This window comes from Cyprinus carpio, chromosome A13 (genome assembly GCF_018340385.1).
Source record: "Cyprinus carpio isolate SPL01 chromosome A13, ASM1834038v1, whole genome shotgun sequence".
In the NCBI taxonomy this organism is placed as follows: Eukaryota; Metazoa; Chordata; class Actinopteri; order Cypriniformes; family Cyprinidae; genus Cyprinus; species Cyprinus carpio.
In genome coordinates, this window is record NC_056584.1 from 22,065,768 (window position 1) to 22,093,630 (window position 27,863).

Below are 27,863 nucleotides of genomic sequence, written 5' to 3' on the forward strand. Positions count from 1 at the left end.
TTTGTTTTTAATTGCTTTGAGGGATATTTAAATATCAGGGTGCTAAAACAGTAATGAAAAGACCTTATGGACTAAGAAAGAAAAGCATGGAATAAGAAATATGTATAAGAAAAAAAGTTTACAGACACAGCTATTGCTGAATTCTGCTTCAGTTTTTCCAATATGTGTGAATCTATCTAGGTTTACTTGTCCTCTGGTTTCCAGCTGCTGTGAATCTGTTGCTATACAGTCTGTTATCAGGCTCACAGAGCCTTTTTTGACAAGCAATAAAATCTTGTGCCATGAGAATTGAAAAGGAGTGTTTGGTAAGGGAATATAGCTGTCTTCAGTTTGTTCTCTTGGGTTCTGTAGGAAAACTCCACAGACAGGGCCTCCCCGTTGAGTCTGACTGCAAGCTGTTCATTTGCAGTCAGATCTTGTATTTGCCACAAATTCCAACTCTTATTCAGTGTACTTCCATTCATTCCATACGTTGCAGAAAATGCTAATTCCTCAGGCAGCCACATGGGAAACACAGATCTGATTGAAGGATGGAAATATCAAGACTCAATTAGACGTGATTACAAACAGAAATGTTATCTAAATTTATCCTACTGTACTTATATTTAAATAACATGGACACATACCATACTGAACATTATGAGCATAATTACTTTCTACAAAAAAACATTGTAGAGGTTCTAAGGGTACAGTAATGATATCAGATTGTAATACCATGGAATTCTGAAACATTCCATGGCACTGAATGATTATAGTATTCATGTATCATGGCATTTGTCTCACTTCTTCAAAAAATATTATTTGAAAAATACTGTTGCAAAGTTCAAAAACATGGTGTTACCATGGAATGATGTAATATTATAGTATTTTTTTATTTTGTTACCAATGCATTTAAATAATAATAATAATAATCGTCTATAATTTAGTTTTCTAATTCAGCACCATGGACAGAGGAAGTTCCATCAATGACCAGTAGATGTCATTACATGCCAACAGTACAAGTCATTATCAAGTGTTGCCCTGGTTACTGGATTAGAGATTTTCTGATAAGGGGGAGATTGGAACACTGAGTCTGTATCATTGGAGAAATCATTAAACTAGTCGTTCTCATTCAGGGGCCCATGGCCCACTAGGGGGCCTCAGCACACTTCCAAGGGCTTAAAATTAAAGACAACACCAGATTTAAAATAAGCTAACACAACTAAACTGCTGGAATCATTTAATTTGTTGCTTTAGAAAGGTTTTGAACCCCTGACTAAACCTTCAGTTTGATGAGTCTTATAAGCTTCATATTAAAGGGGTCATATGATTTTGTTAAAAAGAACATTATGTTGTATATTTGGTGTAATGCAATGTGTTAATGTGGTTTAAGGTTCATAAAACACATTATTTTCCACATAATATACATTATTGTTGCTTCTCTATGCCCTGCATTTCTGAAAACGCAGCAATTTTTAAAAAACTCATAATTGTGAAAATTGAGGTGTACGCTGATTGGCCATGTGTATTGCGCCACTTAAACATGAAACCATGTCTGCATTTGTGATCAGAGAAACGACAAACGAGCACTAATCTACACTGTTTAAAACTCGCGTTTGAATCATCAGTGGCAAATTCTTTAAATATAAAAAACGTACTTACAGGCTGTGAGTCAGAAGCGCCAGACTGTTACTTGACTTTTCTTATAAAACAGATATATACTCTTGGTAGCAGACTCCAAATATAGCTCTCTCCAAAATGACTGTCATGCAAAACATTACTTGGAAATAAGCCAGTCCCATCTTTAGTCTGAGGACACAAAGTTTGGTCTGTCTGCAGGTGACTCATACTGGAATATGGCATGACTTTAAAGAAAATGCATTATTGTTAAATAGCAAATTAAACCTTTTTTACTTCAACCATTCTTTCCTTTTATTTATTTACTCCACCTTCCTGTGTCTGTGTTTGATGAACATACATTGGTTGGGGGAAGCTATGTTGACTGTGTGAGCAACACAATCACTCTGTGTTTGAAAAGCTGCACCACATTGTCTCCTTTGAGTTCAAGCATTTAGTTTTTGCATGTTATTGTCTTCAAGACTGGTTAAAATCTTAATGAACCTCATTTCTATTTTATACTAAACCGGAAACCCACCGAAGTCACTTATAGCTCTAAATCATTGATACTAAAGGTACTTACTGTGTGCATGAAGACCAGTGGAGAAACATTGTTTAATCACATTATACAACAAGTAGAGACAAACTTCCCTAGAACTAAAAGTACATTAATTGCTTGTGACTGAGCCATAAATATCCATTTTTAATATGCATCAAATGTAAAATTATCATTTCAATAAATTTGTGCATTGAGGTATACAATTCTAAGTAAATAAAAACAAAAATGAAGAAGAATGTTTGCAGGAGGTTTTTGATCTGAGAAGCCCACCCAGATCTCATCAAACCAACTAACCAACATGATCTGACTGTAGCTGTCCAGTGAGGTGAGGAACAGCTAACAACCCCAAACATGATGCTGCTGCTCATTAGTCCTGGAGGAGGGACCTGGTTCTTGATAATGAAAAACAAAGGTTAAGTGTGACATAGGACATTTATTGGACTTATAATTATTGAGGAACATCTAATGGTTGAGACTTATTGGATTAGCTTTTTGAATTTTAAATTTTGTACATTTGAAAATACAAATGAAAAACATTTTGATTACCTTTTTTTTTTTTTTTTTAAATAGAACCTCATGGTAATTTTGCCATTCGTGGGTCGGAAAATATCTGGAAAAACACTTTTCCAATCATTTGCAATCAATTGCTTTAAAACACAGCAGTTTCCTTGGTAACATCCAGTGTGAATACAATGTCACAGATGCCACAGTTGAGAATGAAAAATCTTCATGTTGGTTTAGTTTCGCAAATCAGATATGTATAAGACACCACAACTGATTGGCTGTTTGTGTTATACATTTTATCTAATCCAGTTAGTGTTGTGTCTTCATCCTAAGTCACACTACACTGCACTGACAATAAATACTGTAAAATAATATATATAATTGATGACTTGTAAAATAGGAGATCTGTGCAATAATTTATGACCACAGAAATTAAATTTTAATTTTGCACTGGGATCCCTATTTTGCTCTGGCATCCAAAGAACATCTTTTATAGAATGCTAATGCATAACTGAGTGCAAGTTTGTTTGCCCACGTTTGCTGGAAATTGCCACCACAGACTTAAACAATACACAATACATACTAGGAGGATCACAATTCAACAGGATTTGCTCTGTTTTAGCGTTTCAAATTAAACCTGACTGTCTTGAATATGCTTATAGAAATGTCCTTATTGCATTAACCAGAGAGACAGAGAGTCATATGGCAGCACATATGGTGTACCCACAGGCTCCTTCGAGAACTTATGACAGTTTTTATGCTTCATGACATTTGCTTCCTTCTTATAGTAGATCAGTAAAATCATCTGTTAAATTACTAAATGTACATGTAAATCAGACATGTAAATTTAAACCAGATGAACTAGTTGGTGATAAGTCATTTGAATACCATTGCAGAGGAGTGCTGTTAAATTTTATCCCCAAGTCTTAAAGTAACACAATAATGTTGTGTGTGTCCTGTCTGTGTGAGATTTATAAATGGACAAAGACTCAAATTCACTTGCATGTCTGTAGATGCTTTGAGATTCACTCTTAATATACAACACGAAATTCACATAATCTTGATGTGCTTTAAATGTTCTGGGTGAATGTATTGGCTTTGTTTTTTGTTATCCTGTTTTATCTATGGGGAAAATATATTGTTTAGAAAACATAATTATTATTATTTATTTGACAATATAACACAGATAGCAAAATACACTCGGATCAGTTCCAGTTAAATTATAACCTGCCGGAGACTTACCCCTCAGCTCGGCTCCATCTGCTGCACTTGGGCAGGATGCCTGTGTAGGTACTCACTGCCCAATTCCGGCCCGAATCAAACGTGCCAGATGTGGCAAACATTAACTCGACAACCTGCCACATCCAAGCCAAAATCAGGCCGTCACTAATTTGCACATAGCATTTAAAAAAAATTATTTACACAGCAATGTATTTACAAAACCATGAAATTAAAGAAAAAAACAGCAGTTATTAAAGTGAAAAAGTGAAAGTCGTGACATTTGTCAAGTATGGTGACCCATACTCGAAATTGGTGCTCTGCATTTAACCCATCCAAGTGTACACACACAGCAGTGAGAAGTGAACACCCCGTGAACACCACCCCGGAGCAGTGGGGCAGCTATAGATCCAGCGCCCGGGGAGCAACTGGGGGTTCAGTGCCTTGCTCAAGGGCACTTCAGCCATGGGTATTGAGGGTGGAAGAGAGCGCTGTTCATTCACTCCCTCCCACCTACAACTCCTGCCAGCACCGAGACTCGAACCTGCGACCTTCTGGTTACAAGTCCAAATCTCTCACCGTTAGGCCACAGCTGCCCAATATACAGTAAGTGTAAATAAAACATTTAACACATTTTGCCAAATTGCATTTACTTATATGGATTGTAAAATTTAACAGCCTGGTTTCACAGAGAGAGACCTTGTCTGTGAAACCAGGCAAAATAAATACAACTCAAAACATAAAAAAAATAAAAAGTGTTTTGAACAACACATACTGTAGGTAAATGGCAACGTTTTGGAATTAAACACATTTTGTACTTGACAAAATAATCGAAATCATTATCTAATGGTTACTACGGACCATTTTTGAGTAAAACAGTGACTATACTGTTCCTTGGTTGTTCCTCATTTTCCAAAAGTCTTATCAGAATTTGTGGTCGTTGTGTAACATGTCTTCAACATCTTAAGCCTAAACCAGCCAGTGATGGTTAGCCGGTTTAAGGTCTTCCCGTCTAGTCATAGTCAGTCAGCTGAAATGTGCCAAAACCTCTCTAAACCAGGATGCACCTGACCATACTGGAAGACCAACCAGGGACTAAAAAAAAAAAAAAAACGTGTTATATATTTACATTTACATTTACATTTGATCATTTAGCAGACGCTTTTATCCAAAGCGACTTACAAATTAGGACAACGGAAGCAATCAAAAACAACAAAAGAGCAATGATATATAAGTGCTATAACAAGTCTCAGTTAGCTTAACGTAGCAAGGGCTTTTAAATAATATAACTAAAAAGAAAACAGAGAGAATAGAAAAAGAATAGAGCAAGCTAGTGTTATATACCAAATATACATTTGGTTCTTATTAGAATCATAAGTTTTGCTGTTTTGTTTTGTAAACAATGTACCATAATAGATTATATAATATTTATTTTTATTGGACATAGCTGTCTTCTTCAGCACCTTCAGAAAACTAAAATGTCTGAAGTGAATCATTATAATGAGGAAGAGAGTGAATAACGTTTTCAATAAATAATAAGGGCAGGAATCATATATTAACGCGTTTGATAGGAGCCGGTGTTGTACCGGCTTGTGAGCGCCTCCCTTAAACTCACTCTTACAACACACTAAACACAAGTTTGGACAATATTTATGATCTACGACTCTCACCGCTTGATCGTATGAAGATGTGATTCTTTTTTTTTTTCATCCAGTCTGACTGATCTGTGCTTTTAAGTGTGCTGCGAAGACGGAACATAGGCGAATTTTCAACGACATGCAGTGGAATTAAGCAGCCGGGTGATCGGAGCGTCGAGGCTGGATCGCTCTGAAATCCAACCCGCGGATTGAGGCCTAAATTCCCGAAGCGGATACATGTACGTGTTTTTAATGATTTAACAGCCAGAAATTTGGTGAACTATAACTGTTTGTTGCGTTTCAGGTTGTTGGTTTGATAACGCATCCGTTAACCTACGCAAATAGTGCGATGTTTGTGAAGGCTGGTCATTTGACAAGCAAAACAGGCTAACGCTAGAGCTAACTGGCTTTCAGGACGCAAATTCACACGACATGAATTAAAAAGGAAGGCTTTGTTAACAAATCATGTTTAAATCTATGGTATTAAAGAAATTGTTAATATAATTGGTAATAAAACAAACGTTTAGTTGTATTATCAAATGCTTGTTTGAATGTTTTATTTGAGAAACTTAATAAAATAGTTATTAGTTATGTTTTTATATGTGTTCATATGTCTTTTTATATAGGATTGTGGTTTATCAGTTGACATGAGGAAAGAAGATACTGAACCAAGTCAGGACGGGTGAGTCATACAAGTTACACTAATAATATAACGTTACTCAAATCACTGATAATAATATGAAATAGTGTGCGTGCATGTATATGAATTTTGTGTAAATAAAATGTCAATTATAGTGGATAAAATAATGTTCCATCATCATTCAGTGTAACCAGATATATTTGTGATTATTCTAAATATATTTCATCATATTTCAAATGATTCAAAACTTCTTGCTGACAAATTAGTAAAACCTAGATAAGTTGAAGGATAAAGGCTAAGATTGGTAAAAATGTACTATAAGGCCTAGTTAGTTTTTGGGGGCTGCACTGTGATCTTTAAATATAGTATTTTAATGTTATCTAATGATTCTTGTTCTAAAAATGCCTGCCAATATTTTTTTTTTTTTTTTTTGTTATATTAACTATTGTTACCATGAATGTTTTTCTGTAGATCATGGTAAAAATGTATGATAGTCATGATTTTGCTCAGAAGAATTAACCAGACACATTCTAATAAAAAACTAAACTTTCATTAAACTTTCATTGTTTTGATTGCTTGAAAACCCATTTTGTCTTTGACCCATGTACATGCCCACGACAGTACACTGTCTGTCCATAAAGTATTTGTCCCATTCTTTTTCTCCATATGTATCTTAAAATAAACAATTTGGCTTTTGAATGAATCACATAGATGAAAAGAAGCCACAACATTTGATTTGAAGACCAGAAAGTCAGAACAAAGGTACAACAACGTGAACATAAATTATTGCTATGAATTGTGATCTTTAAGAATTGTAGGTAATGTAGTATTTCACTGGGAATTTAGCAATTAAGCACAGTTGTAAAGTTGAAATAACAGACTTTTGGATTGTACTGAAACATGTGGCATACTAAGCTCATGGTGATCATGTCTCAAATTTAAGTTATAAGTAAAAACAGTGTCTCTGTGTTAGAAATGAATGGGATTTTTACATCAGATTTTCTCTTGTGTATAAAAGTCTTTTGAATCTGAGAGAGAGTGAGCAGATGAAAGCATAAAACAGTAGGACATTCAAGGATATGAACATAGGCCAAGCATTGGGGCCACACTGATATCATAACTTAATTTTCACATGCACAGCTCAGAGGAAGGAAAGTAGCTGCCCTTACACAAATAAGGCCTGTTTTCTGTTGTTCGTATCTGTGCATGCAGTGCTTGACAGTTGGACGTGGCTCTTGTGCTCTTATCACCAGCTCGACACACGTTGGGAAGGAAAATCTCACTGTGGTTGATCTGATTTGACTTGTGGTTTGCATGTGATAGGCAACTGCAGTTCGCCTCTCATCTATGGTTGCTAATCTGTATTAATGAAAGCTAAAGCCCCTGATAATGCCACAAAGCGCATGAAATCCTCCAGAGACCCCTGCAGGCTAGTCTAGCCAGCGTTAGTGGAGGTATTTGCATTGAACCGTCTGAAGTGTGCTGGTCTTGTCAGGATCTTGCATCACACCTCAGTACTGTACTGTGACTTGCAAATAAGGGTGAATCATCTGAAGGCCTGTGGGGTGTGTGAAAGCATTCTGTGGTAATTCAGAACAAGCACAGACAGGGCTTAAAGCTATCACAGCAAGAGCATTGAGAATACACAGTAGGAATGATTTCTTGTATGAAAATTCATGCATTTTTGAAGACTAGAATGCTGTTGCTATATTTGTGGAGTTTAAATGTCAAGAGGTAGTCAGACTCATCTGATGAACTTGGGTCAGAGTTGTGCATAAGGTTTCTTTTGTAACTTCAAGTTTTTTTTACCTAGTTGTCTTGTTTACAGTCGTCTTACAAACCACTTTCAGATTCTGTTCTCTTTCTAGTGTGAGATTTGATAGTTAAAGTGTAAGTTGCACATTTTAGAAATTGTTCAGTTTAATGTTATGAATTCGTGTTGTGTAATGAGACATTCATGTTAGTACATTTAAAGGGATAGTTCACGCAAAAACAAAATTCTGTGATCATTTCAAACCTGTATGCTTTTATTATTATATATATTTTTTTATATTTGGGTTTCAGTGGAGGGTATGATTATCACTGAACTTGCATTACTATTCAAAAATTTGGGGTCAGTAAGATTGTAATAATATTTCACAATATTGCTGTTTTTGCTGTATTTTCGATCAAATAAATGCAGTCATAAGAGACTTTTAAAGCGTGAAAATTCTTACTGACCTCAGACTTTTGAACAGATATGTATATTTTGGTTTGTTTCTCACACAAAGAGAAAAAATTAGTATGCTATTATGTTAGTAAGCACAGCCTCACATAATGTTGGATGCACACAAATATGCATGTTTTTTTTCACATTTTCACACATATTAATGCATCTTTTGGTTAAATTTCAGTGTAGAAATGTGTATTCCAACTTCTTCTCTGGTCCTTCCACATGTGATGACACAACTGTTCAAATCGTTTATCTGTTCTTCCGCAGTTTTGCTGCCGATCGTTTGAGACAGGCCCTCCTCCAGCCCTGAATCAAGCATGACGGAGGTCCAGGCCACAGTTGAGTTCTCTCTGGAGCTCCACAAGTTCTTTAATGTGGATCTCTTCCAAAGAGGGTAAGAACATGTTCTAATACCCTTCTGTTCCACTAATGATCTTATCCCAGAGAAAGAGTCATTCCAGGTCGTGTTGCACATTCAGGTCAAATATTTTCAAGGGTGATCTTACTTGGAAGCCACGACTAAAACAACAAAGAAATAGGGATGAACCGCATTTGAGCAAAGTTTGTTTAGTTTATGTAGAAAAAACGGTGGTGAACGATGGAACGTGTTTGTAATAAGATTATTTTCTTATGTAATAAGAAAATTTGGAAGGAAGTTAATAGTGAATGATATTGTTTCACATCCCTTTTTAAGTCAAATTTATTTGAATGGCACTTCTTGGTCTTAGAGTTGGTCTTAATGTTGAACCTAATTGGTAAAGCCTAGTTTGTTCTTGACATCGAAAAATAAAGCTGTTTTGTTGAGTAATGCAGAGCACAAAGCTAAAACTTACCTTAGAATCTTGCAGCCTTCAACTCTCATCTCCATTTAGGCACTCCCTATTAGGGATGTAATGATTAACGGCGAGCCAGTTGAAAATCGATTCAAATATGTGATGATTCAAATCGGTTGAGATGCTAAACAAATCACAATTCATTTAGGGGTAGGAGTTTATATGAATGCATGTCTGAGGGGAAATTACTGTCTTTAGAAAAGTTTAGATGATATTTTTTATTTTCATCTTGCCTCCGTATAATGCATATTAAAGTTCATAAGTGCAGCGCTGCTTCGTTTTACAGCAGAAACCAAGGAAACGCTTTAAGCGCCACCTGCTGGCGCTGTTTCATGCAGATATTTTTATGTATAGTTTTCACAAAACTGAAGTCAAACCATTCTGTTTTTTTGCTTCAAAATTTCGAAATTATACAATCTAAAAAAACTGCTTATGTTGCATGTGTGCAGATCTTTGTTTGGATCATGGTTAAAAATGCAGTGGTTACCTCTATAATTTTAAATGAAAAGAGAACAGACAAAGCCTTATTTTGTTTATATGAAGAGATTTATTTTGATGTTACTTATTTATTTGATTTGGGGCTTGTTTTAAAAATTTCTATTTAGTTTTATTTACATGTACATTCTATTTTAATATTGTCATTTAGCAGACGCTTTTATCCAAAATGACTTACAAATGAGAACAATAGAAGCAATCAAAACCAACAAAAGAGCAATGATATGCAAGTGCTATATTAGTATATTATTATAGTTATATTTCAATTTCACAAAGAAATGTGCAGCATTTTGTCCAAGCAATAATAAAAGGACACAGTTAATTCATGATTTGTCTTAAATATCATTTTGTTTAAAAAGAAATCGAGAATCGAATCGAATCTTGAAATCAAAATCGTAAATCGAATCGAATCGTGAGTTGAGGGAATTGTTACATCCCTACTCCCTATGATATCATATTCACTGATATTAATATCATGCCGTGCTCCCTTTCATTCCTGCCATTGCTTGCCGGCATGAGTCTCAGCTTCTCCATCTATATGTGTACTAGCTTTTCTCTTAGAATTCGTCATTTAAGAGTCTTCTCACGACTATTTTTGTTCAGGGCACGTCTTACTTGTCTGGTTGAATGGTTGTGTTTAATGTTGCACAGTTTTATTCTCCATGAGTTGGCTTGCAGAGAGGGACACTTCAAAATACCTTCCTAAGATTTTTTCCGGCCAAAATGAACCCTAACCCAATTGCCAAATGAGAGTAAATACAACAACCTTACTTGCCAGTTGGCTGTTAACCTAATTATTAATTGCAATATGTACAATATGGTGCAGTATAAAGGTACTGTTGCTTGCTTGGTGTCATTGGCTAAGTCCACTCATTTCAGTATGTGAAGTTGAGAGTTTTGTGAAGGAAAAAAGTTCCCCATGCAGATTTCACTTGCAGGGCTCGCAAAATCACGTCTCGAGGCTATTGTGTTTTCCAGTCGGGTTACCAAAATGTATCACCACTCCGCCCAACGGGCTACCTTAAATTCAACTCTTCAACAATTCAAAAATTCATTGTGGCTTATTCATCTTTTATTACCTCAGTAAAATGTAAATATAAATGTAAACATTTAGATTTGTTGCACATTTAATGCAGCCTATACATCTAATTGCTTAAAGTAGTAGCATACTTCTCTTGAACAAGCTGTACAATTTGAGGTTTCAGTCATGTCTGTAGCACAAATGGTGCGGGATGGTTGGGCTTTGGGTTAGCAGTTTAAACAATTAAGTATGCTTCACTAATGTATAGATCATCTAGACAACCTGAATTCATTTTTCATATGTAATATTCATATTACCAGTGAATATCAGAATAAAATTGAGGTTAACTGCAGATAGTGCCAAAAAACTGAAATGACCCAGCATGCTATTCAGGGATTTTTCTGAACCTAATCTTGCCTAGTCTTATGCTAAGTTTTGAAACATGGGCATTTCAACACATGAGCTTAATGGCCCATTCTTGTAATGTGATCTCTAGAGGCCGTTGTTCACTATGAAAAGCCACAGTTTTATTCAGCACAGGTAAGTTAAGTTACAATGATATATACAGTTATATTTGCTGGATATCCAAAAGCAAAAAAAATTTGTTATTTATGATTAAAATAGATAGTTTAAAGTGATAGTTCACCCAAAGATGACCCATTGCTTTACCGTCTCTGTCATTCCAAACTTGTATGATTTTGAAGATATTTTGAAGAATGTTGGTACCCAAACAGTCTCAGTTCCCATTTGCTTCCATTGTATGGATAACAAATATTATATGGTCAGTGAGAACCATAAATGTTTGATTACCGACATTCTCCAAAATACAGGTGAGTAAATGATGACAGAATTTTAATTTTTAGATGAGCTATCCCTATAAGTTTATGTAGCGTCACACTTTCTATGTCGCAATGTAAATGTCTAAAGAGTCCGTTTTCAAAGAAAAGGAAGAAACTCTAGGTTATCGTCAGTGCTCAGTAGGGTTGTTTGGTGTCAACACAGCAGTTTGCAAGCTCAGGTTAAAATTTCCACATCTGCTGACATTGTTGCTGTGGGTCTAACTAAAACAGCGAGTCATTGGGTTTGCTCAGCTGTGCGACAGGAAGCATAACGCAACCGTCATTCTCCTCTTCAGCTCCTACAAGGGGACTGGTTGTTTTGTCCCTGTTCTCAGATCTGTGTTCCGGCCAGTCGGGTTATATTCTTACCTATCTCCTCGCTTCCACATAAGTGCCTCTGCTCTGTGTGCTTTTGATGTCATGATATTCTTGTCAGAAGGATAATTGCAGCTCTATTTTGGTTGCCCGAACTTCCTCTTTAATTGCAAATGCATGGAAGGATGAGTGCAGGATATAAACACGAGCTGTGTGGATTTAGAACGTGTTCAGGAGCTTTCTGATGAGCTCGGTGTGTCCGAATTATTCAGCCGAGCCGAGTAGAAATGAGGAACTGAGAGGGTGTGAGATGTATTTGACAGTCACAGTGGCTTCTTCCATTCTAAGAACCACAGAAAGAAGAAAAAAGCTGTCCAGTTTCTTTTTAAAAAAACAAATGCAGAAAAACAATTTAGTTTCAAGAGGTTTGGTTGTGTTATTGGTTCATAAACTGCATTTTTCTGTTAAGTACTGTATCAGTATATTCTGTATTAATATATTCTGAGTCTGACAGTGTTTTCTGCATCACTGAATCTGTGTGGCACGGTAAAAGAAATGAAGCTTTAGCTGAGTTGTAGCCTGAATTCCTTGTATCAGAGAGGAAAAAAACAGGCTAGCTAATTCAGTGAAAGTATGCAAGTATGCTTTTTGTTTAGTATGTTTGTTTGTAATATGACTCTACCTTTACAGAAAGCATGTCTTTGACCTGAGTAGGCTGTGTAACAAGCTTAAATTTGGCATACATTTTTAAAAACTTGTAATGCTTTTCTTGAATTCTTAAGCTGATTATGAACACTCTTTGTTTTCTTGCATGTGATGACAGGTTCTATCAGATCCGGGCCAGTATGAAAGTGCCCCCACGGATCCCGCAGCGGGTGGAAGCCAGTCTGCTGCATCCCATAGGTAAAAACACTTATCCATCTCAAATGAACATGTCATGTCGTGTCAACATGCCACAGAAATATAAATCAAGGGACCAAAAAAAAGAGCTGGTATTTAACCCTCACAAAATGCTGCTGATTGTGACTAAATATTATATAAGCTGCTTTATGTTCTTTTGATATTATATGTTTATTTTATTTTTTGTCTAAAAATGTCGAGATGATGTTTGAAGCTAAATTTGTGAAATTTTAGTTTAATAATAATCTAAAAAAGGTTATTTATTTATAGTTTTAATTTCTAATATAAAAATTTATTAATTTAAAGAAAACATTAAGCTGGAAACTTGTTTGCAATGTCAGTCTTAGTTTTAATGTATGTGTTTTGGATCATTGTTTGGTCAAATAGATTTTTACTGATACCTCATTCCATTTTGCCATTAATGTGAATGTGCTGAAGCTGTATCACTAAAGACAAATAGAATGTGTCAGCCAGGTAAATTATTAGTTTTACCTCTCCAGAGGTTTCTTCAGGCTGTGTATTTCAAAGGAATGCAGATTATCTTCAGTTATGAGAGATAATCATCTAACTTTCCCACAGATTTAGCCTACAGCTTTCTTAATATTACATCAACATTCAGCTCAGGGCCTACAGTGTTTGACAGTGGGTTGAAAAAATCTTTGCATGCACTTTTATTGATTTTATATAGTTTTGCATGGAAGAGTAGCACATATCTCTGAGCTTTGTAATGCCCTTCTAATATGCATTACCTCACAGGTTCAGATCTGGCTTTCCCAGCATCAGTTCAAGATGATGTGGTCTGCAGCAAAACCTTTCAGATTCTTTATAAAAACGAGGAGATTGTAGTCAACGATGTCCTCGTATTCAAAGTGATGATGCTGCTAGATGTAAAGAAGGTAAGCGAATCCCGAGACTCAAACAACATGCACACTAAGGGTTCAGTGATAAAACCTGCCTCTGTATGCATCACTAGTGATGGTGGTGATGGTATTTTTTCCCCTGCAGGTGGAAGAGTCCTTAAATGAAATGGACTTCCAGATGTCATTGGACCTGTACTTCACCGATGGCGACTTCTCGTATGTAGAAGAATAACTGAATTTTTTTTTTTTTTTTTTTAACAGATAATAGTATACCATTTAATAAATATTTTACTGTTGCTCATATTTAGGGTTAGGGATTTGAATAAACAAAAACTATTACCTAAAACAATTGTTTCACATGATTCACATTGTTTGTTTTTGTCTTTGTTCAGGCCCGAGGACCAGAGTTCTCTCCAGAGCATCATCAGCAGTCGAATGCTGCGTTTGCACTTTAGCCTCCCCAGAGGCATCCATCAGCACGTCAACATCATGTTTGACTACTTCCACCTGTCTGTCATCTCTGCCACTATCCACGCATCACTGGTGGCTCTCCATCAACCTCTAATCAGGTCAGCGGTATACACTTAGAACTGGACCTACCGAACGTAGTAGTCATTTCGAATATGTCACATGTGAAGACAGTAGATTGTGAGTTATATAGAGTTGTGAGATGTGCTTCCCAGGACAGACAAACACATAAAAAGCCTTTACAGTGAGGGGAAAAAACCTTCAAAAGGTGCAACTTACCAAAATTGTGCCGTTATTTTAAAAGCAGTAGAAATGTGTTTGTATTTGACTGTCTGTGTTTGTCCTCTCAGTTTCCCACGACCAGTCAAAAGCACCTGGCTGAATCGGAATGCTCCGGCACAAAGCAAAGACTCTCTCATCCCAACACTGGAGTCTGTGGTGTTTGGCACCACCTACGTCAAGCAGCTGTCCCCAGATGTAATACAACCACACACACACACACTAATATCCTTACTAAACCAATACAGCATCTAATGTGCAAGAAAGATAAAATGTCTAGACGCATAAATATTAGGTATTAATTTCACAGGTTTCATTGACATCAGATGCTCTTTTTTTTTTTTTTTTTTTTTAGTTAAATGACTAAAGTGTATTTTTCATTGTATTCAATTAGTCTAAAATGCTTTGCTGACATTGCATTTGCAAAGCAAAGTACAGAGGCAGTGATTTTCTCATGTAAGTGAGAGCTTTAAGTCTGTCCATAAATAGACATCATGTAACTGAAAGGATTGAGTTGTTACTGTAAATGAGATGATGTGATATTTACATTACAGAAATTCCATAGGACCATAGTGAGCACTAGAGTTCACTTTTATATCTTCATTAAATACAAAACCTTTCTCAAATGTAAAAGATTGTATCAATGAGGGGAATTGGTTAGTATCACAGTGCAAAAACTCTTAATGCTCTTGCTGTTCACACGACGTTCAGTGATGTATCAAGTACTCTTTCGTGATTTGCAGGGCAAAACCTTCCTGGTATCGGATCCGTGCCTACAGCATGCCTTCAGCCTGCACCAGAACATGTGTGCCAGCTTGTTGCGTGCATATCAGGGTCTGTTCTGCTATTTAACCTCCCTGACCAAAAATCTGCCCGCATCTCAGCGCATAGAGCTAGGTATGTAGTCCGTCAGAGCTGAAAGAATAAAAGTCTTGTTTCTGACTGAAATTATTTATTTTAAAACATTTTTACACTGCACTTCAGTTTTTGACCCTGTATAAAGCATTTTTGAAGCTGATTGTCTTGATGTTTTGCTTAAATTTGCTTTTAAGAGTGTCGTTTTAACCAAACGTACTAATTATTGTCATTTTAACCAAACCTACTAATTATTAAAGCCAGTTTAATCACTGAGCTTCAGTATGTGTTCTAAGGGCGAGCAATATACACTACTGTCCAAAGGTTCGGGACTGTACAACTTTTATGCATTATGTTACTCAGCAAGGTTTCAATAAATTGATCATAAGCGATGGTAAAGACTTACTTTGTTACAAAATAAAATCTATTTTAAATAAATATTTTAAATCTTTCTATTGATCAAATAAATCAAAGAATGTATCATTGTTTCCACAAAAATATTAAGCAGCACAAATGTTTTCGATATAGTTTAAAAAAAAAAAATGAATATGCATATTAGAATGATTTCTGAAGGATCATGTAATTACAATTTTTACTTTATTTTGATCAAATAAATGCAGCCTTGGTGAGCATAAGAGACTTAAAAAAAAAACTTTTGAACAGAAGACTATAAGAAATTTATGTGGAGAATTTAGGGAGAATATTTAGATCTTATTAGGGGGAAAAATAGTATTATAAATCATTTTCTCCACGGAACCCTTGGAAGAACCTTCAGAGATGCTGGTTGAAAATCCTGGGGCTAAAGATCAGAATTTTCTTCGGGGTCTTTTGAATTTTTGCTCCATAATATTTGTATATTGTGATTTATTTAATTTATTTTTTTCAAATTATATGTGATTATATTTATTACATTTATACATTAATGTTCATCTTATATATTTTTTCATAATATGTACATTTTTTCATATTTTCTTCCCCTACTGTCAATATATATGTATATATCTGTTTTTACTATAAATGCATTGGATCGTTTGCTTTCACATATTAATATATATTTTTTAATATCATCAGAGCCCATCAGATCACTGAATACTCACTCACACTAATCCACTCAATCACTGGAATAACTTTTTAGAGACTTTTGAAGACCTGCTGTTATTTACCTGCATATTGTATGCCTCGTTCTTATGTGTGTATCAGCATGCGGATGCTTTTATCTCCCGTTTTTGTGTGTTTGGACCTCAGAACTAGCCTTTAATACGACTTTCCCTCCAGACCGTTCACTGTAAGCCCTCACTTACTCATTCAAAGCTAAACTACTCACCCCTTGCTGCTTCTGACAGTGACTGAACTTGCATGTATCTGAGGGTTCATTTTGAGCTCAAACAGCTAAAGGTGAGAGTGAAAGTTTTAAACGTGCCTATATGTGCAATCCCACCACTAGCCAAGCCCAGCATGCAGGTCCTTTATGAACGAGTTCTCAGAAGACCTTACCCTCGAGGCCAAAGCCACGTCTACATAGGTATGTCCCTTCAAAACCGACCCTCAAAATCGCTCCACATACCTCTTGCCTTTCATTCGTGTCTTTTTTTAGCTCTCTTTCTTTCTTCCGTTCCCCTTAACGTTTGTCAATGGCAAGTGTCCTTCAGTGAGGGAGCTTTTAGATCAACTTAGTCCTCCTTTCCTTTAGTAGAATCTCAGATCTCAGGCTGACTTGGGATCAGTCTTATAGCTTGAAATTTGTTGGTATTCTCTGTCCTCTGACTCCTACTTCTGTGCTGTTGATCCTCTAGATCCCTCTCATGTGCTGTCAATCACAGGATCTTCAGACAGACCCTTCTCTCTTATTCACTTCATACTGCTGCTGTAGGAACAATATTTGAACTGCTCTTTTCTTTTCTTTTATTAGAGGAACTTGATGTGGAGGCCCGACTTAATGAGCTTTGTGAGCAAGTCAAGGTATGTCATAGTTTAAAATCATTTCATGCAAAAGAAATGGAAAAATACAGAGCAGGATGTGTCCCAAACAAGTCAAGACAAACTTTATTAGAGGGTCTTGTTACCATCTGGCAACATCTGTTAAGCGGGATTTGGTTATTTTACAGTTTTTGAGCAATGATGTAACATGCTCATATATAAGTTTTTATCCAAAAGTTTGGAAAGTGAATCATCCAATAAGAGTTTTATCACTTATTTCTTTTATAACATGTTATATTTTACATATTTTCTAAAGAAGTGTTTTAAGAAAAATATTTTTTTAACATTTATTTTACCTGAAGTATTACACAATCTAAAGTGTGTGTTGTACTGATTCCAAACTTATCATGAAGTTATTGTGAATAATGAGTTTTGATTATGCATCCATAATTTTTTTTAAATGTTGAATTCACTGAATTATTCAAAAATAGTCTACAGTTTAAGTACCAACAACTTGGTTATTTAATTTACAAAGAATTTAACTTAATAATAACTTGAAAATAAATACTTTGCAGGCTATACCATTATTGTAATATAAAAATTGAAAGTGACTTGAGTGTAGCCAAGTATGGTGTCCCGTAGTGAACATACACCTAGAGCAGTGGGCAGCCATTTCTGCTGCAGCGTCCAGGGAGCAGCTGGGGGTTTGATGCCTTGCTCAAGGGTCTCACCTCAGTTGTGGTATTGAGGGTGGAAGAGCATGCTGGTCATTCACTCCCCCCACCTACAATCCCTGCCAGTAGCGGGACTCGAACCCACAACCTTTGGGTTACAAGTCAGGCTCTCTAACCATTAGGCCACGACTGCCCTTAAACCACAAGTTAAAGTCATACCTCCCACTGCTGTTGTGAAGAAAGTAAAAGTCATGACATCAGAGTAGAAAATGTCAAGCTTGTGGTGTGAAACAGGCATTACATTCTGACACATTTTGTAATGCAAAGATGCATGAAATTAATGCTGCATAGTTGTTGTTGCTTGGCTTGGCTGGCACATCATGAGGGTGTACTGCACTCTTCTATATATATGGCTCTTTGTGTATGTGATCTTGCAGCAGAGGGCAGAGAGCCCAGATGAGTTGGCTGAACTGGTGAACATGAATTTGGCGCAGCTGTGCTCTCTGCTCATGGCATTGTGGGGGAATTTCCTAGAAGTGGTGTCCCTGAATGAGCGTGTCTCTGAGCTGTTGGCCCAGGAGCACCATACATTACGGGTGAGCTCTGAGATTTCTTCTACCATTGCATATTGTACTTGCATACTTTCATTGGAGCAGCACGTGAGCATCAAGCAGGAGCATCGCGTGAGCAGCTCTGTTTTTGGTGCCTAATCTATTTTTGCTTTGCTGCTCAAGCTCAATTTTAGTGACAGCACACTGTTGATAGACAAAATAAATGTGATTTCACACAAAAAGTGCTAAAATGCACAGAATAAGCATGTCTAGTGTGTTTTAACATCAATTGGAGTATGTCAGAAATTAAAATGAAGAATCAAAAATATGGGTAGAAGATTTACCCATTCAAACTTGTTTTTAATGATTCAGTTTGGGTTGAAGTATGGTGTACTGTATATAAGAACATAAGCAGCACGTTCTATATCAAAATATGACTGAAAAGACATTATCAGAGCTATTTTTATTGTTTACCATTTACATGTGAATCCCAGTGTTAACAAACTTTCCAGTTTATAACTGACCAACTTCTAAAACAAATTTATAGTTCTCTCTGTAAAGAAATGCGTAGCTTTGGGGTTGTTCCTGTGATGCTGTACACACACTTCCAGTGTGAATACTCTCACTAGTCTCCAGCTGCAGTAAGGATGAAGTTTCTCCACGCAAATCTCAAGCTTGCGGTGTGAAACAGGGATTACATTCTGACACATTTTGTAATGCAAAGATGCATGAAATTGATGCTGCATAGTTAGAGGTGTTTGTGCATAGTATATTTCTGGCTTTATGTATGTTGTATTTCTAAATCTTAGGTGCAAAGATTTGCAGAAGCTTTCTTTTGTCTTGAACACCCAAGACAGAGTGCACTGGCCTACCAGGAACTGCAGTACGTCTTAATATATCATTACTGTGATGTAGTTAATTAGCACAAAGAAAAGATGTGAATTCTCATTATAATTCAAATGAACTACTTTATTTAACAGTGCTCACAGTCACCAGCAGATGACCGCAGCAATCAAGAACTCCTCCTACTACTTGTCCTTGCCACCACTTCCTGTTGAATGTGCAGATCTTGATGGTGATGTGAACTCCCTACCAATCATCTTTGAGGACAGATATTTGGAATCAGTTACTGAAGGTATGTATAACGGCACTTCTGGATTGATAACATGATAATCTTTGATTGCTCATATTAAAAAAATATATATTTTAAGTTTAAAGTCTGCAATAACCACCTTCCTGCATAGTTTATCTCCAACCTACCTGGCTAGAAGTTTCTAGTAAATCTGAAGACCTTAATTAGCTGGTTCAGGTATGTTTTATTAGGGTCAAGCCTAACTCTGCAGGACTTTGGCCCTCCAGGAGCAGGACTCGACACACCTGAACTAAATGTAGTGACTATGTAGAAAAGGGACAAGGCCTTTGAAATGTCAAATCCGTTTTGTGCTAGTTCATGCTGACTTTAAGATAAACTAAGTGTGGCATAATGGTTTGGTTATGAAAATCTTAAAGGTTCAATTCACCATTATTTCCCTAATCTCATTTCAACAATCTATGTAGTTAAGTGACTAGTCACTTTCAATAAGTCTGATAAATGACTACTTAGCATATTTTTTTCTACTCTGAGATCGCGATGGTCCATGGCTTGGTCTCCACAACAACAGAAGTGGCTCTGCGTCCACTAAAGCAGACAGGTCAAACTCAAAGGAATGTATTGCTAGTGGATTGGGAGGCCTTGGTCCGTACCCAGATAAGCAGCAAGCTGTCCTCGCCACGGCTTGGCCTGAACAAAATGAGCCTCCCCTCAAATCCAAAGCCAAATCTATCAAGCTGAAGAAGAATGCCAAGACTGAAAATTCAAAGAAGCTGATCAGGCAAAGCTCGAAAGACTCAGTGGTCCTCACAGGCTACAAGAACTTGAAGGTTCCTCATAGTGAACCAACCACCAAGTCCAAAGAAGTCGACACTCAGTGCAATCCGAAAGACGAGCTTGATGATGTAGGCAAATACATCCTCCAGAATGAATCTGCAACTACACATTGTGCTCAGAATACTAAAGACCGCACCACAAGCGACAGTGAATGCAACGTCGGTATCCAGAGCGACAGCTTTTCCAATCTTTTGAGTTTGCAGATGCAGGCTAGACCCCAGGCTGGTACTGGAGCAGAAGCCACACGAAGCGCAGCTGCCAGAATTGATTTATCACATCCACCTGCTGGGCTCAGACATATAGATGTCAAACCGAGCGACAAGGACCCCTACCAGGGTGATAAGGTCACCATTCTCTTACCGCACCATTCGGATCCAACCGCCAAGATGGATGTTCCAGAGATCACACAGACCGATTTCTCTGAGTTCAAGAGTCGAGTTGGGGACAGTGCCACGTCAACCGGAGCTTGTGGAGCTGTGTTGAGGAGTGATTGTGTTCCTCAAGCCTCCTCCAGGCTCTCAGACTCAGGAATCGAGAGCGAGCCCAGCTCTGCAACACAGGTAGCCCCATTCTCTCCGTCTCCTTTTGCTTCTACTAGCCTGGAGCCGCCTATAGAGCCGATTCTACAAAGCACCCACCAGAGACCATCTCCTCTCAGCCCTGCCTCCAGAGGAGCCACTGCGTTGGAGGGTCTCAATCCAGAGAGCACCAGCGGCATCAGTGGAGTCCAGTCTTCCCTCACCTCCATTAATTCGCTCCCCTCAGATGATGAGGTGGAGACAGAGGTCACTAGCAGAAAGTCCAGCATCCTGGTGCAAGAACAGAGTCTCATATTTTCAGAAGAATCTCGCAGCCTTGAGTTATCGAGCTCTAGAGTTTTGACTCCACAAAAAGCCTCCATCAGTAACGGAGATGAGGACTCTGCTACCCAGCCCCGCTGTGAAACTAATGCCCCTGACAGGCCGACAGGATCTAGTGAGACCGATCTTCCAGGTGCTGCAGCTTCAGGGCCAGAAGCATGTAGTGAGCCTCAGACGACTGCCCAATCCAGTACATCGGTCACCAGCAGCACGGACCTGGTGAAGAAAGGCTTTGTGGAGAACTACTTTGGCTCGCGTTCCAGCACTGATATATCTGAGATCAGCCCACTGGAGACTGCAGCTGTAACGCTTGGGATTCAGACTTGCACAAATGATGCTCCTGACAAAGAGGATGAGGAGGAGGAGGAGCAGGATCATGAGATGATTGAGAACGGTTACTACGAGGAGACCGATGGGCTGGTTTATGTAAATGGACTCCCAGGGGAGGAAGGAAGGTGTGAGGATGGGGGAGCAGAGGGAAAGACCCTATTTTATGATCACCTGGGTTTGGAACAGCTCCAGGAAACCTACATCCCCTCAGCCGGCCTGCAGACATGGCCTCCTGGACCAGCACCATCCAGCAACGACCTGTGCTGGTACAAGAGCGCTCCCACTGCTCAGATGACAGCGTGAGTTTTCTTTTTTTCCCCTTCCTTTATTTTTGCAGTTTGCCATGCATGAGAAATGAAAAAAAAATATCACCATTGTTTTTCTGCTGCAAGACAAGTTTTCAGGATTGTTTGATGAATAAAGGTTCAAAGGGACTGGATTTTTAAATAGAAACCGTTAACATTATTTTTTAACATTAACATTATAAATGTCTTTAATGTCACTTTTGATAACTTGAATGCATCCTTACTGAAAAAAATAATTCCTTTTAAAAAAAGTATATGTTATTCCAAACAGAAAAGTGTCTTAGTCTTTATAATCTTTTATCAAACTTTAATGACTGAAACTGAAATAACTTTACTTTTCATCTGATATCAATAAGTCTCACTCTGTCTTTTATATTAATTTTAATGTTAAAACAACAGCCATATAGCTATTTAGGGATTGCGTAGGCTACTCCCCCAGGTAATGCCATCTTTATATATTTTTTGTTGCAGTAATTTAATGCAAATTAAAATAATACATTTTACAATAATAATGGCATATAACAATAATTTTAAAAGATATTGCAAATGCTGTTTCACGTTGAGTTTAAGTTTGGATTCTGTTACTACATTAAGACATTTTTAAAAGTACATTAAAGAGAGCAGCATTAAAAGCAAGGAGTTCATTTTGCTTATGCGTAATACATAGAAACTGCACATTGTAGGTACAAGAACCAATACTTGACAATAGGTTCCTTTTTTGTCTCACATTTTGATTGTGTGTTTGAATCTTTAGGTTTGCCCAAGCAAAAGAGGACTTGAAGCAACTAAAGTTACCAGGCTTCCTGTACAGTGAGGTGGTAGATCTGGCATCCTCTGTGCCATATTTCAGCATGGATGAGGATGAAAACTGTGATGAGGGCATACATCTAATAGTGTGTGTACATGGTCTGGATGGTAAGCAGTCACACTCTAGTTGTCAGTTAATCCTATATTTAACTATGAGTCCACATTTACAGATTCAGATTGATTTTTCTTATAATTAAAACAATTTCTTTAGGTAACAGTGCAGATCTGCGTCTAGTGAAGACTTATCTGGAGCTCGGTTTGCCTGGAGCTCGTATAGATTTCCTAATGTCAGAACGCAATCAGGTAACCTGCAGAACAGTCCCATGAACAAGCACTGGGTTTGGCCAATTTCTAGAATTAATGAATTATGTATTATGTGAATTAATATATATATGTGTGTGTATATATATATATATATATATATATATATATATATATATATATATATATATATATATATATATATATATATATAATTTTTTTTTTTTTTAATTTATATGCTCTTTTTAAAAGTATGAAGTATATTTAAAATCACTGATAAAATATGATAAATGATAAAAACCAGTTTCTTTGGTTATTATTCAAAATGACACATTTGCTGATTTTGAGTCCATGACTGACAGACTTTTGGACGAAATTGTGCAGTACATACAAATCTACAACCTCACAGTTTCCAAGATAAGGTAAGATCTTTTCCTCAAACTCAAATATATGAGAAAGTATAACTCAGATATGAAAAAAGCATCACAGTATTTTTACAGACAACATTTTTAATGGCCCTGTCCAGTGTGATCTTTCTTTTATTATCAAGGAGCCACGATGATGACAGTTTTGTCCATTTATCTCACATATTTCTATGAAATAAATTAAATACTGCTGTGGTGTCAAAGCTAAAACGCATCTTGCTTCAGGATGACAGAATCACCATGTTGTCTTTGACAGTTTTGTGGGTCATTCTTTGGGAAATCTGATCGTACGCTCGGTGCTGACGAGGCCCAGGTTTAAGTGTTATCTCAGCAGACTTCACACGTTTCTATCTCTGTCTGGACCACATCTCGGCACACTGTACAACAGCTCAGCCCTCGTCAATACCGGTAACCCATCCGCATGAACTCAGCAGTTTTCTGAAAACAGTCATTTATGAGCCATTCCTTTTAAACTGCTTTTAGGAACCACTCTCTCGTTTTTTTTTTCTGCGTCAGGGTTGTGGTTTATGCAGAAGTGGAAGAAATCTGGCTCTCTGCTGCAGCTGACCTGTCGCGACCACTCTGACCCACGCCAGACCTTCCTCTATAAGCTAAGCAAGAAAGCAGGTGAGTGTGATGTTACTACAGTTCCACCAAGCTGATGTTAGTTTGGGTTTCTCCATTTCCAAATCCTCAAACTCTGTTTCAGGTCTTCAGTTCTTTAAGAACGTGGTGCTGGTGGGGTCTCTTCAGGACAGATATGTCCCCTATCACTCTGCTCGAATCGAGATGTGCAAAACAGCCTTAAAGGACAAACAGACTGGTGAGAATTAAAGAAAGAGTTGTTTTAAAACCATTTATTTACCCTGTATTTACTTATACTAGAATTCAAAAGTTTAAGGTCAGTAAGGTTTTTTTTTTTTTTTTTTAGCAAGAATCGAGATCTTAGGGACAATGTCCAAGCTTTTAGGATTTTAATTGAATTGTACTGCATCTAACAACTAATTTCTCTGGTTCTTTTCCTCTTCATCATCTTGTGTGATCAGGTCCAGTGTATGCTGAGATGATCGAGAACCTTCTACTTCCCGTGCTTCAGAAGAAAGACTGTAACCTGGTGCGTTACGATGTCATCCATGCGCTGCCCAACACCGCCAACTCCCTGATTGGCCGGGCAGCCCACATCGCCGTCCTGGACTCTGAGATTTTCCTGGAAAAGTTCTTCCTGGTGGCAGGGCTCAAGTTTTTTCAGTAGACTTGCTAGACCAGAAGCGAATACCTCACTGCAAACGGATGTTTTTCTGGTTCTTTTTTCCTCACAGTTTTAAGTATGCTCTTGGAGGTAAAGCAAAATATATCAGTGTTCTTTTTGTTGTTGATTTAGTTTCAATCAAGTCTGTTGTGAATGTAGAACTTCTCGTTTTTATTTTTTCTACTGCCATTTTAAAAAAAATAATTTTAATGGTTTCTTCATTTTTAAGAAAATCAAACCTCCTTGTGTTTTTTTTTTTTCCTTTTCTTTTTCCAGTGTTATTTATGTACAACGTTAATTTTTACCATTTTCATTTAACAATTCATTCTATTAAACTATCTTATGCTGAACTGGCAATGTAGCTGCTAAAAAATGATGAACTATTTATTTGGGGTGGTAATCCAGGTCGTTTTCATGGTTAAAGCATGTTCACTTGAACGTTTTGGTATCTAGGGTTGGCTTGCATCCGAACTGCATAAAACATATTTTCTATTAAGAAAATGCCATTTGACTACACTTTTTACAAAATTATTATTATTATAATTTTTTTTATTACAATGTCAAAGGCTTCCTGAACCTAGACGAACATGATTGTAGCTGAAACGAAGCAGCCTTGGACCGCGTGTAGGTTTTATACGATGTTTCTGGTGCCCATTGCATTTTCATGCACAATCTTGACCCAGCCTGGTGTTGGGTTGGGAATAACGAACGCTTAGCATGTTAGAATTTTTTTTTTATTATTACAGGGGATACAGGTAGCTAATTAACAATGGGCCAGGTGTGTGGGCTAGATGGTTAGTCACTTTAAAACAGCACATATACTAGTAATCGGATCACATAGTCGTGGGAAAGTATTTATGTTCAGTTTCCTATGGAGGAATTTGTTTATGCTTGTGTGCAAAAATACTTATACGACATTGAAATTATCCTGTTTTTGTTTAAATGGTTTTGTAACATGGACTCCACATTTCATTAAATGTATTCGCAATAAATGTTTTTTTGTTCTCTTTTTTTAATGGAAGCTTTGTTTTCATGGATTACTGTATTTATTTTAAATTAAAGGAATAGTTCCAAACCTGTGGAAGCCAAGTTCCATAATGGTAGGTAATTACAATGCCCCTTGTACATTTATTTGTCCCATTTTGTAATTTTATATCTTCCAGTTGTGACTTGATTTCAAGTGATGACTTGTGCGCTTATATCGAGTTTTTTTGAAGTCATACAAAAGCATTGTATAAGGAACATTAATGCCTTAAGTTAATGTGAACACTAATACAAGATAATGTAATACTTGTATAACACCACTTTTATGATAATTTTGTGTTTTTGGTCTTTCTATGAACTGGCCTTGTATGAAAAAGAGTTGCATGTTGGTTCATTGACACACTTTCTTCTCTAGATGGCACTGTTTACTAGATCTCAGAATGAAAGACATTTTATACTGTTCTGATGCATTTAGTTATACTTAGCAGTGTTATTTTAGATTCATTGAGATACTATTATTATTTTTATTAATATTTTGAATTTAGTTTTTATCGTTATAGTTTCCATTTTTAATGCTTTTATTATAATCATTTAAGTTGTGTATTTTTTTTCTTTTTTATTTGTTTTGGGGTTTTGTCTATGTCTATACTTTTTTACTAATTTAAATTGTAATTAATAATTGAGAATTTTTTAGCTGAAATAAGTATTTTTATTTTATTATTTTATTTTACTTTAGTTTTAATTAACTGTAATAACTTAGTTTTATATTTTGTGATTAAAAAGGTAAGATTTAATTGCTACTTAAAATATCAGTGAATTATCAAATCCTATTTGTTTATTCTAACACTTTTTTTTTTTTTTTTTTTTTTTTTTTTTTTTTTTTTTTTTAAATCTTGCATTGAATGATCATGTATAATAGAAATGTTTCCCCCTCCATAGTGTTTTTGCTGAATGTGGCCTCTTGAAACCAGCTGATCTTTGGAATGTGGGGTCACCATGGAAACCTGAAAGACCTGAATGAAAGCAGCCTGTTGAGCAGCACCACCCCCAGTTCTCCAGACTCCCTCTCCTAGTGCCGGACGGTGATGTGGGATGATGTCATGCGGTCCGGGCAGAGAAAAAGTCAGAGATCGAAGGTCATGTGAATATGATCACAGCAGGGGTCAGTGGTTGAAAACAGCACACAGCTATTTTCCTGGAGACCATTAAGAAGCTGAAATTGGCAAGACAGCGGACATCTTTTCGGCACAATGGAAACAGAGGATAATCCCTAATGGCCTGTCATGAGCCTTAACAGACCCTTAATCACCCCAAAAACAGCATGGCTCATCTTATTCTGCAGTATGATCAGATGTTCAGGGGGTTAATTGTGGGATGGCAGTGGTCTCCGCTGCCCTGAATTAGTGTAATCTCAGACAGGTTCATGCTGATCTTGATTAGTAATCTGATTGTTATGGATTTAATCTGACCCAGGCAGGTCCAGAGATTTCATTGTTGTTTAAAGAAGAGGAAACACTGCTGAAGTGAGAGAGAGAGAGAGAGAGAGAGAAAAAAGATTTCTGCACAGTTTTACACAGCTGGCCATTAATTCATTAATTAATTAATGCATCACACTCACCATATTTCACTGGAAAATAATTATAATTTCCTCCAAAATAATGTAGCTACTACAGATATTGTTACTGTTTTTAAATCATAAACTAATATGGGCTTTCTTTCAATCAATGCAAAGTTTCAGAATAATTTTTATGTGTTTATTGAATTATTTAGCTTGGTCTTTTATTTATATATATTTCTATGACTGTGGTAAAAGAAGGTTTCAGAGGATCCTTGTCAGCTTGTAACCTTATTATAGTCTAACATTTACATATGTCAAGACGTCTAACAATAACTATACTAAGAAGGCTACAATATCGGTGTTAACTTTTTATTAACATTTTAATTTATGTATTTATTTAAGAATGCAAGAGGTTTCATGTTCTTTGATGTAATTTATTTTTTATGACTGGTGAAAAGAAGGTTCCAGGATCCTTGACAAGTTGTAAATTTTTATTATAGTCATATAAATTGATTATTTATATGACTATAATAAGAAGCTTACAAAAACATTAATAGTTCGATGATCGCACGAATTTCTGAGTATGGGTCACCATACTTGGCTGAATGTAGTTAAACAACTACTCTCATGATCAACTACGTTTTTAGTCGAAAGCAGTTTTTTCATGGTGAATTTTTGTAGTTAAGCGACGTGTTTCACAAGACCAGTAAACAAGCTTGTAGTAATACCTAGAGTGAGTAATGCATTTTACACTTACTCGGTTTATACAAAACTTTACTCCATT

General features: G+C 36.7%; 1 protein-coding gene and 1 pseudogene across 3 annotated transcripts; one reads left to right on the plus strand and one right to left on the minus strand.

The window, feature by feature from the left end:
• The window catches only part of LOC109100950, a 28,012-nt pseudogene extending 26,231 nt beyond the window's left edge, over window positions 1-1,781 (minus strand).
• A 3,655-nt stretch (window positions 1,782-5,436) lies between these two features.
• Window positions 5,437-25,648, plus strand: LOC109100944 (protein FAM135A-like). Of its 3 annotated transcripts, XM_042769369.1 has the most exons (23): window positions 5,437-5,753; window positions 6,141-6,196; window positions 6,866-6,916; window positions 8,634-8,760; window positions 12,693-12,772; window positions 13,526-13,665; window positions 13,775-13,845; window positions 14,022-14,198; window positions 14,448-14,574; window positions 15,120-15,273; window positions 16,676-16,753; window positions 17,141-17,190; window positions 18,260-18,418; window positions 19,183-19,256; window positions 19,354-19,508; window positions 19,998-21,789; window positions 22,550-22,710; window positions 22,814-22,905; window positions 23,188-23,285; window positions 23,545-23,696; window positions 23,805-23,915; window positions 23,998-24,111; window positions 24,335-25,648. In XM_042769369.1, the coding sequence occupies exons 4-23, from the start codon at window positions 8,684-8,686 to the stop codon at window positions 24,538-24,540; spliced, it is 4,068 nt and encodes a 1,355-aa protein (XP_042625303.1). In that variant the 5' UTR covers window positions 5,437-5,753; window positions 6,141-6,196; window positions 6,866-6,916; window positions 8,634-8,683; the 3' UTR covers window positions 24,541-25,648. The 3 variants fall into 3 exon arrangements, with proteins under 3 accessions (XP_042625303.1, XP_042625302.1, XP_042625304.1); XM_042769368.1 differs by lacking the exon at window positions 6,866-6,916; XM_042769370.1 differs by lacking the exons at window positions 6,866-6,916; window positions 16,676-16,753.
• Window positions 25,649-27,863: the final 2,215 nt, after the last annotated feature.